Below are 16865 nucleotides of genomic sequence, written 5' to 3'. Positions count from 1 at the left end.
GACCTCAACTTACATCCAAACCTGAGCCCAAAATTTCTGTTGCTAAGCGAGACAGTAGTTATGTGAGTTTTGGCCCATTTTGCAACTTTTCTTGCCATAGTTTTTAAGTGAATCACCGTGGTTATTAAATTAGCAACAGTTGTTAAGTGACTCTCACCTCCCCATTGACTTTGCTTATCAGAAGATCACAAAAAGTGATCACATGACTTCAGGGCACTGCAACCATCATAAACATGAACCAGTTGCCAAGCATCCGAATTTTGATCATGTGACCGTGGGGATGCTGCAACAGTTGTAAGTGTGAAAAACATCATAATTCCCTTTGTTCAGAGCCGTTGTAACTTCGAACAGAGGGAGCCAAAATGTAGGCAGTGCAATCAAACTGCAACAGTCTGATTTAATGGAATAGATTAATATGCACAGTGCAGTGCTCAGATGTTCCTTCAAAACGCATGACCAAATTTTTGCAAAAAAGCAAATCACTGCATCCATTGCAATTTGTCATAGACCCCTGAAGTCCTGATTAAGCAGACCCCCATTTCACCCTCTTCCTGCCCTCCCAAAGGTCCCTTGAAGCTTTACCCCTTTGTTCTCCAGCTGCAGGATGCCTCGGAGAGAATCACGGATCTGAGTGAGCTGTTTTACCTCTTCTTCCTTAGCCTGGCGAAGCTAAAATAAGATTAGAAATTGCTAAGGACAAGCAAGTTGGAGCTATCCTACCACTCTAATGCACTCAAGCATTGCTCTCTTCAGAGACAAGATTACAGGATACAAAACAACATCAGGCCTTACAAGGAGCCAACGTACAGGTAGTCCTTGATTTATGACTAAAACTGAGCTCAAAATTTCTCTTGGTAAGCAAGACAGTTGTTAAGTGAGTTTTGCCCCATTTAACGATCTTTCTTGCCACAGTTGTTAAGTGAATCATTGCAGTTGTTAAGTGAATCTGGCTTCCCCATTGACTTTGCTTGTCAGAAGGTCGCAAAAGGTGATCACATGACCCCGGGGCACCACAACCGTCATAAATATGAATCAGTTGCCAAGTGTCTGAATTTTGAGGGGATGCTGCAAAGATTGTAACTGAAAAAAATGATCATAAGTCACTTTATTCAGTGCCACTGTAACTTTGAACGGTCACTAAATGAACTGTTGTCAGTCAAGGATTGTCTGTACATAGGTTCAGTAAATTTTGGGGAACAGAAAGTGGTTTGGAACAGAAAGTTTGGAACAGAAAGTGGCTCACATAACAGAAAAAATAAGGTTTCTTCCTCATTTGCCTGTATGGAAATTGATTTTTAGGTAGACAGCACCATCTACACAATGTGCCAATTAAATCATAGTGTTCCCCCCCTCGTGTCATTTTCCCCAGCTTCTCATCGCTGCCAACCACCATCCTTAATTCTTCAGAAAGTGAGTCAGGTAGAGAACTGTTCATCTTCCAGGTCTCCTTTGGTTTGAGCAAACAAAAAATGCTCTAGGGGTTTCATTTCAAAACAGACAAAAAAATCCCAAAGAAATAGGGCTTGTTTAGCGACAATTTTGGCAAGGGAAGTGCATGGCTCTTCTCCTTTCCAAAGAATAGTCTTTTCCCCAACATTCTTGTAATATTCTTGGCTTGGTTGAAATCCCAAAAGGAGACAGGAGGCAGGAGTCCCCTCCGTTGTATTTTTGGAGTTAAAAGAAAAGCATCTTGCCTTCAAAAAATCCCTGGATAATCTCTTGTTCTCCAGATGAAAATGCAGGGGAGAAATCATTCACACAAGCGTCTCCACTGGGCAGCTTGGTGGAGTATTTCAAGAACTCATTTGCAGTCAGACTGTTTCTCAACCTTGGCAAGTTGAAGGTGCATGGACTTCTCACATTCAAGGAATAAGCAGAAAAGAACAGAAACCCAAGTTCTGATGTGGGATTTGAAAGAAACATAGAAGGAGCACCATGCATGGAGAGGAAACCCAGAAGAGAACGGAAAGGGTATAAACATGGTATTGAATGGGTCAGGCTAAGCATGGCAAAAAAAAATAGCAACAGCAATAGCAACAGCAATAAGTACTTAGACTTATATACCACTTCACAGTGTTTTACAGCCCTCTCTAAGCGGTTTACAGAATCAGCCTATTGCCCCCAATAATCTGGGTCCTCATTTTACCAACCTTGGAAGGATGAAAGGCTGAGTGAACCCTGAGCCCGGTGAGACTCGAACTGCTGAACTGCAGATAGCCGGAAGTCAGCAGAATTAGCCTGCAGAACTGCACTCTAACCACTGCGCCACTACAGCTCATGCAGGTAGTCCTTGACTTATGGCCACAACTGAGCCCAATATTTCCATTGCTAAGCAACTAAGTAAGTTATCCCCAATTTATGACCATTCTTACCAAGTTGTTAACTGAATCACTTCAGTTGTTAAGTTAGTAACAAGGTTACTACATTCCAGTAGAGGTTCCCCAAGGATGGGTTCCAGCACGAATCCGAAAGCTCGGAAGACTAAATCTCTGATTCTGGTGACCGGCCCAGATTGGATCCTATTAACAGGGTTGTTAAATAAATCTGGCTTCCTCACTGACTTTGCTTGTCAGAAGGTCACAAACGGGAAACACATGACCCTGGGATATTCCAACTGTCATAAATACATGCCAGTTGCCAAGGTCCAAATTTTGATCACGTGACCATAGGGATGCTGCAATGGTCGTAAGTGTGAAAAACGGTCATAAGTTGCTTTTTTTTCAGCACCACTGTAACTTTGAACAGTCACTGATTTACAAACTGTCGTAAGTCAAGGACTACCCGTGCTTATTGAAAATCTAGCCACCCAGTCCTTTTCACAGCTAAGAAAGCCATGCTTGTAAGTCAAGAGCTGAACATGAGTTCATAGTCAGGTGAAAATCCAGTGACAACTTACTGCATGTAAGGAGGCGGCTAGTTTTTCGATGAATGGGTAGAGGTTCTGAGATGCCTTCCAGCCATCTTGGAAGAAACTGGAAACATTTTGAAATCAGCGGAGAAATATTTTAAAGCCAAGGATGGAGAAGGGAAAAAAAGAAAACATGAAGAGGTTAGCCTATTTGCTGCCACAGAAGCAGGTATTCAGCCACATTTCATATTGTTTGAAACAGCCTCGAGGACTTGAGCTCTACTCAAGAAGCCCATCGAAAGGAGTCATTCTGACAAACTGCAGACCCAACTCTGTAGTACACTTACTTACACAGAGCTGAAGAAGCTTCTTGGATGAGAAGTGAAACATCTTCAAAGAAAAAACAAGGAAGTCCAGTTGCCTCATGAAGAAGCATCTTTGGGATAACTATGGCCTGGATGACTGAGAATCTCCATAGACATTTAGCTATACACTTACTTATGTTGCGCATGATAAAACTTGATGAGACTCTGCAGAAAATCTGGCCCTTGCTTCATTTGGCATTCGTTGGCTTTCAGAAGATACTGGGCAAGAAAAAAGCAGATGAGAACAGCAAATTACAATCCAATGACAACAGCTTCTTCAAAATGTCAATACGTTGTTAGTAAAAGAGATACTGTGTGAGCCAACCTATCTGTTGTTCATTCACCATCTAGTTAGAAAATAGAACACAGAATAATAGGGAATGGAAAACACGGAAAGGTGGATTTTTACCTGGAGGTGGTTTAAGATTGCAAAGTTTTAGGTAACTAGGAAGATTTCCGAACAGTGGAATGTCGTGTAACAAAAATGACATCCATGGAAATTTCCTCACTACCTCCATGCTTACACAACCTTTAAACCACCATCAAAGCAAATTAAAAAGCAAATTTGAACATTAATGTTACTATCCCTTGGTGCCTGCAGCTTTCAGCAGAATGCTCAGCATGCAATGGATCAAAACTGCCATTCGGTCTTTCACAAGGCTGGGATCCTTTTTCCCATAGTACAATACATTCTCACAGACATGTATCCGTGGCAAAGAATCCATGTCCCATCTGGTCAGTTGAAGCATGCCAAGTCTTGTGAGAAACCAGAGCCATTTTAGAGTCAGACACAGCCCATTGTGCTTCCCCACCACCACTATCACAACTCCCTTCCCTCTTGAGAATGCAACCAAATGTTTCAGCTGGGGGAGATTTCACAGGGACACAATGAAAAAGCATTCAGCAAAGCTTCTGCCAGATGCCCCCAAATGTTGCAATGGGTGTCTTACAGAAAACCTGACAAGCAAGACTCAGTAACATCCCACAGGGGGAGGTGTTGGGTTTTGAAAACACTTCAGAGTGTTTTCTGTACAGCAGAGCTTTACAAGCTAAGACAGCAACAATATTTATGTCTTTCCCTGTCTTCCTGCCAACAGTGTGACTAAATAAGAGTCCAGAGAATTGGAGATTCAGAAATATTGGAGCCAGGATAAGCCAAGCAAAAGGCTAAGGGAAGGAAGGTGTGTTTGGGAAACTGACTTATTAGCATGGACATTCAATAGCTCTCATCTGCATTCTACTGTAGCACTTAACTGGAGGAAGGCCACTACAGTATAATTTTGTTTAAACTTAAACATAATACGTGACTGAGTTCTTGAGGATTTAAAGCTGGGTGTATACGTGCATGCATACAATTTCTCTGATTTGCAAAAGCAATCAATGACCAGGCCAGCTTACCCATATTGCCCCAAATATGGCTTATTTTATTACTTATATATTACTATTGACATTAATGCTAAGCAGAGAATTTTCTCTGCATTTCTTTGAATCAGCTGGCCAGTGGGCCACATGCAGCCCTGGACAGCTAGTAATGCGGCCCCACAAGATCGTAAACATTTAACATTACGATGTGATTTATATACATGAACTATATATTTCATAAGTGGCCCAAGACAATTCCTCTTCAGTCAATGCAACCCAGATTGGGCCCCCATGCTTCACACAGTTCTCACTTTTCTGGATTGAAATAAATTCGCTTGCACCCTCTCATTCTCAGGAGTAGAGAAATATAAAATGTGGCCTGGTGTTCTTGCCCTTATTTAATAAAGAGGTGTGTACAAAGTCCTGCTGCTCATTGTAATATCCCTGTCTCTGGTGTTCTGTGATCAATTTGGCTTCCGAATGAAGGCAAATATACCGGTATATGTCCCTGGATAATGTTGCAGGATCCAATCTGGGTCGGTTACCAGGACCTCAGAGGTTTAGTCTTCTGAGTTTTTGAATTTGTGCTGGAGCCCATCCTGGGGGAACTTCTCTCTTACCAGAATGTGTGCTTAGGGCTATTCTTATTCTTATTCAGTACGAAGTCCGAAAGCTTGGAAGACTAAACCTCCGCTCCCGTGACACCGAGATTGGATCCTGCAATTTGGCTTCCAAACATAAGAATTCAATCTCAAGGGCACACATCACGAAGGAACTCCATGGAGCTGCTTCCTTATTGGTGCTATATAGGTAGTCCTTGACTTATGACGGGTAGCTTAGTGACTGTTCAAAGTTACAAGGGACCCAGAAAAAGGTACTTACGACACAATTTCAAAGTTCTGCCACTCCTCCTCCACAGTCATGTGATGACATTTTGAATCCTCAACAATAGGAGGGGCATTTATATACCGCTATATTTTATTTATTTGCCCATTAGCGGTATCATGTGGTCACTTGACCTCAGTTTATTATGGTTTCAGGCAAAAAAAAAAAAAGCCCATTGCAGATAATGGCTCAGTTAAACACAGCATTTGCTTAACAACCATTGTGATTCACTTAACAACTGCCCTCCCAAAAATATGGTCAATCATGTGATGACCAGCTTAATGACTGGCACTATTTAATGACCATAATTCCAGGCTCAGTTATGGTCATAAGATGAGGCCTGCCTGTAGTTTTTATAAAGGCAAAATTGGAGAAAATAGAAAAAAATAAATTCAGAGAGATTTCCCAATTTGAAGGAGTATTTCAAAAGGTTGTTGGCACCCACCTTTAGCATATATCATGGTATATGATTCTTTGTGTGTGTGTGTGTGTGTTCGTTGTTGACTCCTGACAAGTGCGTTTCTTAAGAAAAGCAACTGCTTTTTTGCAACTCCCAGTGACTGCTTTTTGCAAGATTTTCAGAAGTGGTTTACCACTGTCTCCTTTCCAGGGTTGTAAGAGCATGATTGACCTAAAGTCTCTCAGCTAGCATCATGCCTAAAACAGTCTAGAACTCAAGGTTTCTAGTTTGATATCTTAATCTCTACATCCAACTGGCTCTCTACCAAATGATGGTTCTACCATCATTTTCACTTTTTTCTTCCAGACTCTCACAACAATCCTGTGAAGAAAGATCAAGCTGAGAAGGAACAACTGCTCCAAAATCATCCAGTTACCTTCTTGGCTGAGTAAGGATATGAACCTGCCCTTTATACTCTAGGCCAGAGGTCCCCAACCCCCACTCCGTGGACTGGCACCGGTCCATGGCATGCCAAAACCGGTCCGTGCAAACAAGAGAAGCCCCATCCACAGGATGCAGGCAGCATGTGAAAGCAGGCCCCCTCTGGTCCATGGAAAACTTTTTCTCACAGAACCAGTCCCTGGTGTCCCAAAGGTTGGAGGCCACTGCTCTAGGCCACTGTTTCATAACCTTGGCAACTTTAAGATGTATGGACTTCAACTCCCAGAATTCCTTAGCCAGGTTATGGAGTCCATACATCATAAAGTTGCCAAGATTGGGAAACATTGCTCCAGGCCAACCCTTTGTAATAGCAAGAGGAAATCTGGATTTTCCCACTGCCTCTTAAGATGACGACTCCTTTCCTGATTCTTGATTGTAGGCAAACCACAATTCATAATGTGCTTTATTTGGTTTTCGCTTAGGGCACTGAATGCAATACATATTGAAGAATTCAATGATCTGTGGCTAACTGTTAACCAAACTGAGTTTTACCTTTATCACCAAGGCTAAAAAGCACACAGCTGAGCCAGATCACTCAACGCAACATAATACTTGTTCCTAGTTCCTCTTGAAACAGGATGTCATAGACATTGAGGAAAGCCAGGCCAGGAAGGAAGGGTGCAAAAAGTACACAATAATGCGCAACATGGGCCAACCAATGGCATGGCTTAACCTACCACTGCTTCCTACATTTAGAATGCTTCCTACAGTTAGAATGCAGTATTGCAGGCTAACTTACTGCCCACTGCCAGGAGTTCGTCCTTGACTGGCTCAGGGTTGACTCAGCCTTCCATCCTTCCAAGGTCGGTAAAATGAGGACCCAGATTATTGGGGGGCAATATGCTGACTCTGTGAACTGCTTAGAGAGGGCTGTAAAGCACTGTGAGGTAGTATATAAGTCTAAGTGCAATTCCTAGTGCTACTTTTATCTGCTATATTATTATAATCATGGGGACTGCCAAGCAGCAATCTAGTCTTCTTTTACTTTACGGTAAGACTTTTTACTCATTTTTATTCAGCTGCCCAGAGTCACCTTGTAGGGGAGAGGGTAGCATAAAAATGTAATAAACAAACAAACAAACAAATGTAGTCCTCGACCTACGACCACAATTGAGCCCAAAATTTCTGTTGCTAAGCAAAACATTTCTTAAGTGAATTTTGTCCCATTTTATGACCTTTCTGCCACAGTTGTTAAGCGAATCACTGCAGTGGATCAATTAGTAACAGGGTTGTTAAGTGAATCTGGCTTCCCCACTAACTTTGCTTGTAAGAAGATCACAAAACATCATAAATATGAGTCAGTTGCTGCTGTTGCAACTTTGAACGGTCACTAAATGAATTGTTGTAATTTTAGGACTACCTGTAAGTAAATACAGTTACCTTCCTTGTTTAAAGAGCTAACCCTAAACCTGGCTTTAAAGCAGGTGTGTCCAACCTGTAACCCACAAGATAATAAAAATATCTTTAAAAGGAAGCTTGCTATCTAAATACATTAACTATATTATGTGCTTCATATGCCGCCCAAGACAACAATGTCTTTTCACTCAATGTGGCCCAAGCAAGCCAAAAGGTTGGACAAAGCTTCAGTTGAACAGTAGGTGGCAGCACTCAACCAATCGTATCTCAACTAAGCAAGTCAGGCCCTGATCTAGGTGACAGTCATTCAAAGAAAGTCAGGTTTGCAGACTAGACCAAGTTTAGAAAAATGTGCAAAAAAAGGCAATGATAAACCTTGTCTCTATTATTGCCAAGAAATAGGTGTCCATAAAGTTATTAAGTTAAGAAGATTTTACCTTATTTTTTTCCAACCTACCATCAATCTCAGATGCTCTGGAACGACAGATCCTAGAATCCAAAACCAATGTACCCGATGACTGGGAATATGGGGAAATATAGTTCTAACCCATTTAGTATATGCAACATGAAAGAAGGCTGATATACACCCTTCTCATCTATGGCTGGATTCCATTAGAGTTCATGTATGACTTCCACTGGGGTGCCTCCCCACTGCAAAATCCAGCTGCCTTGGCACTCATCTAAGTCCTTTACATGAGTTGGCCAGATCTAATCATTTGGGAGAGAGAGAGCCAGTTCAGTGTAGTGGTTAAGGCATCAGGCTAGAAACTAGGAGCTTATGAGTTCTAGCCCCATCATGGGCATGAAGTCAGCTGAGGGACCTTAGGCCAATCCCTTTCTCTCAGCCCTAGAAAGGAGGCCATGGCAAACCACTTCTGAAAAAAACTTCCCAAGAAAATTGCAGGGAGGTGTCCAGGCAATCTCCGAGAATTAAATGTGATTGAACAGGAGAAAAAAAAATCAATTGGGGACTGGTATATTTGGGGAACCAGACCTTTTTGCAAACATGTGTAGGCTGGCAATTTTGGAGATGGTTGCCTAGTCAGATCTGAAGGGATAAATGGCTGGGAAAGGCTGATGACATGAACGAAACAATCCAAGATTGAACTACGGTAATTCCTCTGGAGGAATTAGCCCTATGAGATAGATCACTCAGCACACAGCCTTCCCAGATTTGCTGAGCTACAACTTCCAGGTGCTGATGTACTAGATTAGTGAAAGGCTATTCCCAGAGAGAGGAACAAATGCCAGACTCCAAGAGAGATGCTGATCTCCTTTGAGTTCCCCTATCTGTTCTGCTAGTTGCAAGTGAATCCTTGAGTGCTTCCATGTGCTGTTATTTATTTAACAGTGAAGCTATTCAAAGAGATGACTCACACTCTGGCCCAGCCCCAATCCTTCCACAGAACCCAGAAGAAGGAAAACACACACACACACACACACACACACACACACACAAATGGAAATCACCACCCGCCTGGCATCACAAAACTCTTTAACCCTATCTGGAACGCCCAACTCCTGCAATGCTTCCCTAGCAGCCATAACTCAGCCATTCTCCTCTTTTACTTCTATACAAAGTTGGATCCCTTACATTGGCAGACTACGTACCTCTTTAAAGCCCAAACATCCATTAAATCTGTATCAGGCAAACAGTACTGCTATGAGAATTGGGGTGGACAGGAGCTGGGGCGAGTAACAGCAGCTCACCCCATCGTGCGGCACTTGGGTCTCAAACCTGGGCTGCCAGCTTTCCAGCTGACCAGCTCAGGATCTTTAACCACTGAGCCATCAAGCCCCCAGTTTGCTTTGATAATCATGTTAATAAGCTCTTCTCACATGAAGGACTACTACTAAACATATCCCACTCATAAATTATGCTTTCTAAAATCAGGGAGCACCTTCAGAATTGTGCGAAACCTGTATAGGAGGCACTTCCCCCCATGGTCGCTAAAACCACCATTTTGTGCTTTCCACAATGCATCAGAGCCATGCTAAATTAACGGCATTCTGGGAAATGGAAATTAGCCACTTCCCACAGCAAGACATTCTGGAAACTTCCCACAGGGTGGTAGGTTTGAATGTGGCAGATGTTGATGTGGGCATATCAGAAGCCTACATTAAAGAGAAGGTCCTTTCAGCTGGAAAGCATGCTTGTTGTCTTCAGAGACTGTGAGATCTTTCGGCATTGACTATGTCATTCTTTTGAAAGCATGTCCGTTGGTTGTCAATAGGGAGGGCAAAATGTTTTGAATTCCAAACACCCTACTTGGAGCACCAATCACTCTGTTTCATCTTAAAAAGCCTGAGTGCAAAATAGGGTGTTTTAATTATTCTGGAGGACTTTTAAGCTGAATTTATAGCATTTTGAACTTGAAACTCTTCTAAAACTATCAAAACAGTCTTTTTCAGGCTTGAAATCAGGTATTTCTGCCTCAAAGAGAGGTGTTTTTTTCCCCAATTCAGATCCCTTCTTATTAAAAGGAGACAGCAAAAATTCTCTCACATTTTCTTTGACAGTTTTCATAAATTAAGTGGAGAATTCTTAAAAGCTGTTTGCATTCAGTTCTAGTTTTAAGTGTCTACATAACCCTAGTACAATTATTTTTCTTCTTCTTCACCCATTAACTAATGTATAGCTTTTACTGCTTTAAGTATTTCAAATCACTTTCCAACTTGCTTTAGAGAACTGGGGCATATTAAAAATAAAAGATATAGTAGTTTAGATTTCCCCTTTTTCCTTTCTTCTGTTGTTTCTCTGTGACAGCCCCTCAAGTACTGGAAGACTGCTATCAAATCACCTCTAGTCCTTCTCTTTGTTAGAGTAGACATATCTATCGTGTTTCCTCGAAAATAAGACCCACCTGGAAAATAAGCCCTGGCATGATTTTTCAGGATGCTCGTAATATAAGCCCCACCCCCAAAAGTTAAGATCGCATTTAGTACTGAATTTCCCTGAAAATAAGATCTAACCGGAAAATAAGCCCTCATGTGTCTTCTGGAGCAAAAATTAATATAAGACCCGTTCTTATTTTCAGGGAAACATGGTAGTTCCCTCAATCATTCATCATATGGTTTAGCCTCTGGACCCTTAATCTCTGCACTCTTTCTAGAGTCTCAACATCATTTTCATTCATATCGTGGTGACATTGAGTCTGATTCTCTCACAATATGAAATTCAGGGGCTGCACATGTACTCTGGGACGTGTATTCCTGCCGCAATGAACGCTGTAGTGCAGTGTTTTTCAACCTTGGCAAATTTAAGATGTGTGAACTTCAACTCCCAGAATTCCAGAGCCAGCATGCTGCTACAAGTACAGATAATCCTCGACTTACAACAGTTCATTTAGTGACCGATCAAAATTACAATGGCATTGAAAAAAGTGACGTATGACCGTTTTTCACATTTATGGCCATTGCAGCATGACCATGGTCCCTTGATCAAAATGCAGCCTCTTGGCAACTGACTCGTATTTATGACGGCTGCAGTGTCCTGAGTTCATGTGATCCCCTTTTGTGACCTTCTGACAGACAAAGTCTGGGGAAACCAGATTCACTTAACAACCATGTTACTAACTTAACAACTGCAGTGATTCACTTAACAACTGTGGCAAGAGAGGTCATAAAATGGGGCAAAATTCACTTAATGTTTCGCTTAGCAACATAGATTTTGGGCTCAATTGTGGTTGTAAGTCGAGGGCAATCTGTAGTCCTCAGCTTACAACCACAATTGCGAATGGATTTCTGGTTTAAGTCATTACAGTCCAATCCAGTACATTACGTACATCAAAACACATGATCGAATTTGGTTTTTTGACAGTTTTTACAGCAATCGTTAAGCAAATCACTCTGTCCATAATGTGAACCCTTTGTAAATGGACATTTTCTGCTGGAAACTAGCAAAAAAATATTGCAAATCATGGTCATATGATTGTGGGACACTGCAACCAGTCATAAGGGTGAGTCACTTGCCAAGCAACTGAAATACAGCCAGTTGTCAAGATTCTTTAATCCCCAATTCCTGGAGGTAAAACATATTGGAAAAAGAGCACACGAATCTTGCTTCCTTCATCATGTTCTGCAGCCAAGGAGTTTGGCTTGCTTATAGCCAAAAACTGTGATCAAATATATAAATATAACAAGTCTCTTTTCACAATAACTGCACCTATTTTGCGTGCAATAGCTCAGGCAGCAAGCTGAACAAGTCTCAACGCATAGACCCAAGCAAGGTTTTGTAAACCACCAGGAAGTAGTTTTAATGTGCACAATATACAAAACACTCAGCCTATTGCAACACACACAGACACACACACACACACAGAGGCTCCTTGGCCTATATCAAAGCCATTTTTTGGCAATAGTACAGATCAGGTGCTCCCCGTAAGTACACACAAGTCATCTTGCTCTGCAAAGCAAACAGGATTTGTAGACTGCAACGGGGAAAGTCATGCCACAACGAAAAAAAGGAATAACTCAAGCAGTGTTGGCTGTAAGATCCAGGAAGAGTCTCAGTCCCCTAAATATTGGATTCAGCTATTCAATCAAACGAGCTAATACACTTTTGGGAAACTGTGATTTCATGCAACGGATTGGGAGAATGCCAGGAGCAAGCATGAAGGGTATGCACAGCAATCTGAAAATGTTTCCAGCTGTTTGGATTCTATCCAACCAAGAAGGCCAATTTTCCATTAGCCTGATTTCATCTCCATCCTATACCAAATAACAGAATTGGAAGGGACCTTGTAGGTCATGTAGTTCAACCTCCCCCCCTTTTCATCCTGCTGATTTTTGTTTCTTGGACTCCTCCTTTAGATTCTTTTAGATTTGTTTGTTTGTTAAGATTTTTGTTTTGTATTTTTTAGCTTTTTATGCAATTTTACCTTTGTATATTTATGTTTTTAAATTACTTGTACCTGACCCTCCTTGTGCTGCTTTCTGTAATAAAGATAGATTTTAATCATATGACCATGAGGATGCTGCAACAGTCTTAAGTGCAAGAATTGCTCGTAAGTCACTTTTTCACTGGGGTTGTAACTTCGAATGGACACTAAACGAATGGTTGCAAGTTGAGGATTCACCTACACTCCAACCCTGCTGAAGTTATATCAGCATTCAAGGCAAAAATAGAAACAGCAATATAGCACATAGACTGATATACTGCTCCATACTTCTTTAAAGCCCTCTCTAAGCAGTTTACCAAGTCAGCCCCCAACAATCTGGGTCCTCATTTTTACCTTGAGCTGGTCAGAATTGAACTGCTGGCAGTCAGCAGAATAAGAATAAAAAGAATAGAAGCTGGAAGGGATCTTGGAGGTCTTCTAGTCCAGCCCCCTGCTCAAGCAGGAGAACCTATACCATCTCAGACAGGTGATTGTCCAGTCTCTTCTTAAAAATTTCCAGTGATTCTAACCACCATTCTAACCACTGCAACACCATAGCTCTTAGAATACTAGAGTTTCTCTAGTCATCTCTGGAAGTAAAACTAAAATAACTAATTAATTGCACAGTGACTCTTTCATGACCAAAATCCGCCACTTGAGGTAGCCAATCCCCTCTGCCTCACAGTAGGGCCAGCCTTGTCTGCTCTGCTCCAAGTGGAACTCCTGACTTCTGGATGTGGCTGCCACACACAATGGGAGGAAATTCAGGCTAATGAAAAATTTCTTCCCACAGCTAACAGCTCAGCTGTTATGTGTGAAAAAAAAATCACTACAGGGTCACCAAAGTGTTAAACAAGTTCGTTGATGACTGTAAGCGTGCAGAGGGGTTGCTTATTCCAATGCAACAAAGTTATTTGCTGGGCCAAAAGTTTCCTTCCCCACCTTAGAGAGAAATTAAGGCACAGCTTAGAAGAAGCCATTTCTTACCTCGCACATCTGCAGCTGGAAAGTGCGGCGTTCCTTCTGCAGGTCCTCCGTGATTTCCGTGGCTGAAGGTTCAGTCTGGATGACTCCAGATATCTTGGCTCGCTCCTTCTCCTTCTCCAGCTTTGCTCTAAGGTAACAGAGAATCCCAGCGGCAACATGATGGACAGATTCGGAATAATTTGTGAGGTACGAACGGTGTGCAGGGAATTCTACAGGTTGATGTTGCTGCAATCTGTCTGTACCCGTGGTCATATTTTAATACAGGTAGGTCTAGGGTGCACCGTGATCTACTTGGCTCAGTCCAGGACACGAGACACACTGGCAACTGCCGCTAACCAGCTTTTCAGAATGGAGGTTTTTCCTCAAGCTGAGGCATTTTGCAACAATTACCTGCATTCTTCTGTTGAGCTCTATAACTCAAAGAAGATTCCAGCTTTTTATAGGTAGTCCTTGACTTGCAACCACAATTAGGACCAGAATTTCCATTGCTAAGCAAGGGGGTTGTTAAAACAAGTCACAGTCAGTTTTATGATCATTTTTGCGATGATTGTTAAGAGAATCGTGCAGTTGTTAAGTGAATCCAGCTTCCCCATTGACTTTGTTCATCAGAAGCCGGCTGGGAAAGTCATAAATGGTGATCACATGACCCCAGGATGCTGCAACCATCACAAATACATGCCTGAATTTTGATCACGTGGCCGTGGAGATGCTGCGACACATGTAAATGTGAGGACCGGTTGCAAGTCACTTTTTCAATGTTGTTGTAATTTCAAAAGGTCACTAAATAAATGGTTGCAAGTCTAGGACTACCTGTACGCTTAAAGAGTCAATTTCATCAGGAACCTAGGAAGCTGCTCATACCAAGCCAGACCTTCCACCCATATTGTCCACACTGAGTTGCAGTATATATATTTACGCAGATATTTTTCCCAGCTCATTTTGAAGATCCCATGTTCAGCATGCAAATGCTACCTTCAATTTCGGCTATGCACTGATTTGGGTTCAAAAAGAAAAAGCTGGTTAGCTGACTGCCCTTTTGTGGGCATTCTCCTAGACCAGGGGTCTCCAAACTTGACAACTTTAAGACTTGTGGACTTCAACTCCCAGAATTTTTGAAAACCCCTAGACCATTCAACCACTCCTGGCAGCAGTTGCCTCTTTCCTGAGGATTGCATGGCTGTCTTCCAGAATTGTAGTGCCATCCTGAGAAAATATGTGGCATTTGTTAGGCACAGAGGTACAACTTCTTAATCAAAGTGTGTCTCCAGGAATTGCCCTGCAGTTGCAAAAGACAACGTTGCAATCTCAGAAAAAGAAGCGGCTGCTTTAAGAAGTGATTGACAGGTAGGTGATCTCCAAATGTTCGTCAAAGCACTTTTTGCTTTTGGGATCCATAGCCCTTTACCACTACAGCCAGAAAGATACCGGATAGCCCAGAGGCACATTATAAAGCAGGGGTCGCCAACCTTGGCAGCTTTAAGACTTGTGGACTTCAACTCCCAGAATTCTGGGAGTTGAAGTCCACAAGTCTTAAAGTTGCCAAGGTTGGCGACCTCTGTTATAAAGGACACTCTCGTTGGCTGGTTGACCCAAATCTCACAACCTCCCTTATGGCTTGTCCACAACAAAACACTTTTGTTTAGGAGAAGATGGAGGAAGAAGCCCACTCCTGCCAGAGGCAACAGGGGTTGGTTACTCACACTTTGGTCTCGTAATCTTTCCAAGCCTTTTCAATTTGCTTCTTGGAATCCTGCCCAGGGAAAGAGAAGAAAGGAGAAGGAATCAGCAAGCGAGTCACTGGAGGGTAAGAACACGAACACACAAGCACCCCTATCACTGGGCAAAGTTCCTCCCGCCCCCAAAACCTGCAAACACATACTGTTTCCCTGCATTGAGGGCCAATATTCGAACCATCTCCATGGGGACTGGAGGCTGGAAATCTGGGTTTCTCAGGCATCTTCATAGCAATAGTGTTTCAGGCTTATATACTGTTCCCTAGCGCTGTACAGCACTCTGTGGGCGGTTTATAAAATAGAAGCATTGTTTGCAGATTGCCCCCAACAATCTGGGTCCTCATTTTATTGACCTCGGAAGGATGGAAGGCTGAGTCAACCTTAAGCCCCGTCAGGATCGAACTTCAGAATTTGCCTGCAATACTGCATTTTAACCACTGCGCCACCAGGGCATTTTCATCATTTTAGTAACCCACTCCTGTTGGCCCATGGAGCAGATAGCTTTAGCAGCCCTATAGCCAGGTGTTTGTCTGAAGAAGTGAGATGTTGGGGATAGAAGAAATATGAATTGGAAAAGTCAAATAAAGTAAAAAAATCCATTTAAAAAAATAGAAGTTTAAAAAGAAAAAGGAAGCTCTTGTGCAACATTCTAGCATCAGTGCTTGTTGCATTCCTCAGAACACCAAATAAAAAATAAAATAAATAAATACAAATAAAATAATAAAATAAAATAAAATAAAATAAAATAAAATAATAAAATAATAAAATAATAAAATAATAAAATAATAAAATAATAAATAAAAAATAAAATAAAATAAAATAAAATAAAATAAAATAAAATAAAATAAAATAAAATAAAATAAAATATAAAATAAAATAAAAATGATGATGATGATGATGATGATGATGATGATGATGATGATGATGATGATGATGATGATGATGTTGGAAGGGAAGTCTTCTAGTCCAACCCCCTGCTCAGGCAGGAAACCCTATACCATTTCAGACAAATGGCTGTTCAATCTCTTCTTAAAAACTTCCAGTGTTGGAGCAGTCACAGCTTCTGGAGGCAGGTGGTTCCACTGGTTAATTGTTCTGTCAGGAAGTTTCTCCTTAGTTCTAGGTTGCTTCTCTCCTTGGTTAGTTTCCATCCGTTGCTTCTTGTCCTGCCTTCAGGTGCTTTGGTGAATAGTTTGACTCCCTCTTCTTTGTGGCAGCCCCTGAGATATTGGAACACTGCTATCATGTCCCCCCTCGTCCTTCTCTTCATTAAACTAGACATACCCAATTGAGATTATCCTCAACTAGGCGTTCCTCTGGAAGCAACTTGCATGTTTTTCTTTACTGCGTTTTTCCCCCAATATTTAATCACCATAGCATTTATCCTAATTTTTAACTGCAGGAATTTTTCAGGTCAAGTATGGATAGGAATAAAAAAAAGAGCTGATCACAGAAAGGGCCAAAGTCAACATTAAATATGAGGTGCTTCTTTTGTTTGTTTCATTTGTGGTGAGGTGGGATAATTTCTTTCTGGTTCTCAGCAACTTT

At 41.7% G+C, this 16865-nt stretch overlaps 1 protein-coding gene across 1 annotated transcript in view; it reads right to left on the bottom strand.

The window, feature by feature from the left end:
- ASAP3 (ArfGAP with SH3 domain, ankyrin repeat and PH domain 3) overlaps window positions 1–16865 on the bottom strand; it is a 75103-nt gene that overhangs the window by 24195 nt on the left and 34043 nt on the right. The window contains exons 5-9 of the mRNA XM_029287348.1: window positions 15285–15334; window positions 13585–13711; window positions 3347–3432; window positions 2897–2972; window positions 583–669 (exon numbers count right to left, since the gene is read on the bottom strand). Coding sequence (XP_029143181.1) covers window positions 583–669; window positions 2897–2972; window positions 3347–3432; window positions 13585–13711; window positions 15285–15334 — 426 coding nt within the window. The remainder of the gene's footprint in view (window positions 1–582; window positions 670–2896; window positions 2973–3346; window positions 3433–13584; window positions 13712–15284; window positions 15335–16865) is intronic.

The sequence above is a fragment of the Protobothrops mucrosquamatus genome, unplaced genomic scaffold (genome assembly GCF_001527695.2).
Source record: "Protobothrops mucrosquamatus isolate PMUCROS unplaced genomic scaffold, P.Mucros_1.0 scaffold_23, whole genome shotgun sequence".
NCBI classification, from domain to species: domain Eukaryota; kingdom Metazoa; phylum Chordata; class Lepidosauria; order Squamata; family Viperidae; genus Protobothrops; species Protobothrops mucrosquamatus.
Note: the sequence above shows the minus strand (reverse complement) of the source record. Positions and strands in the feature narration are given on the sequence as shown.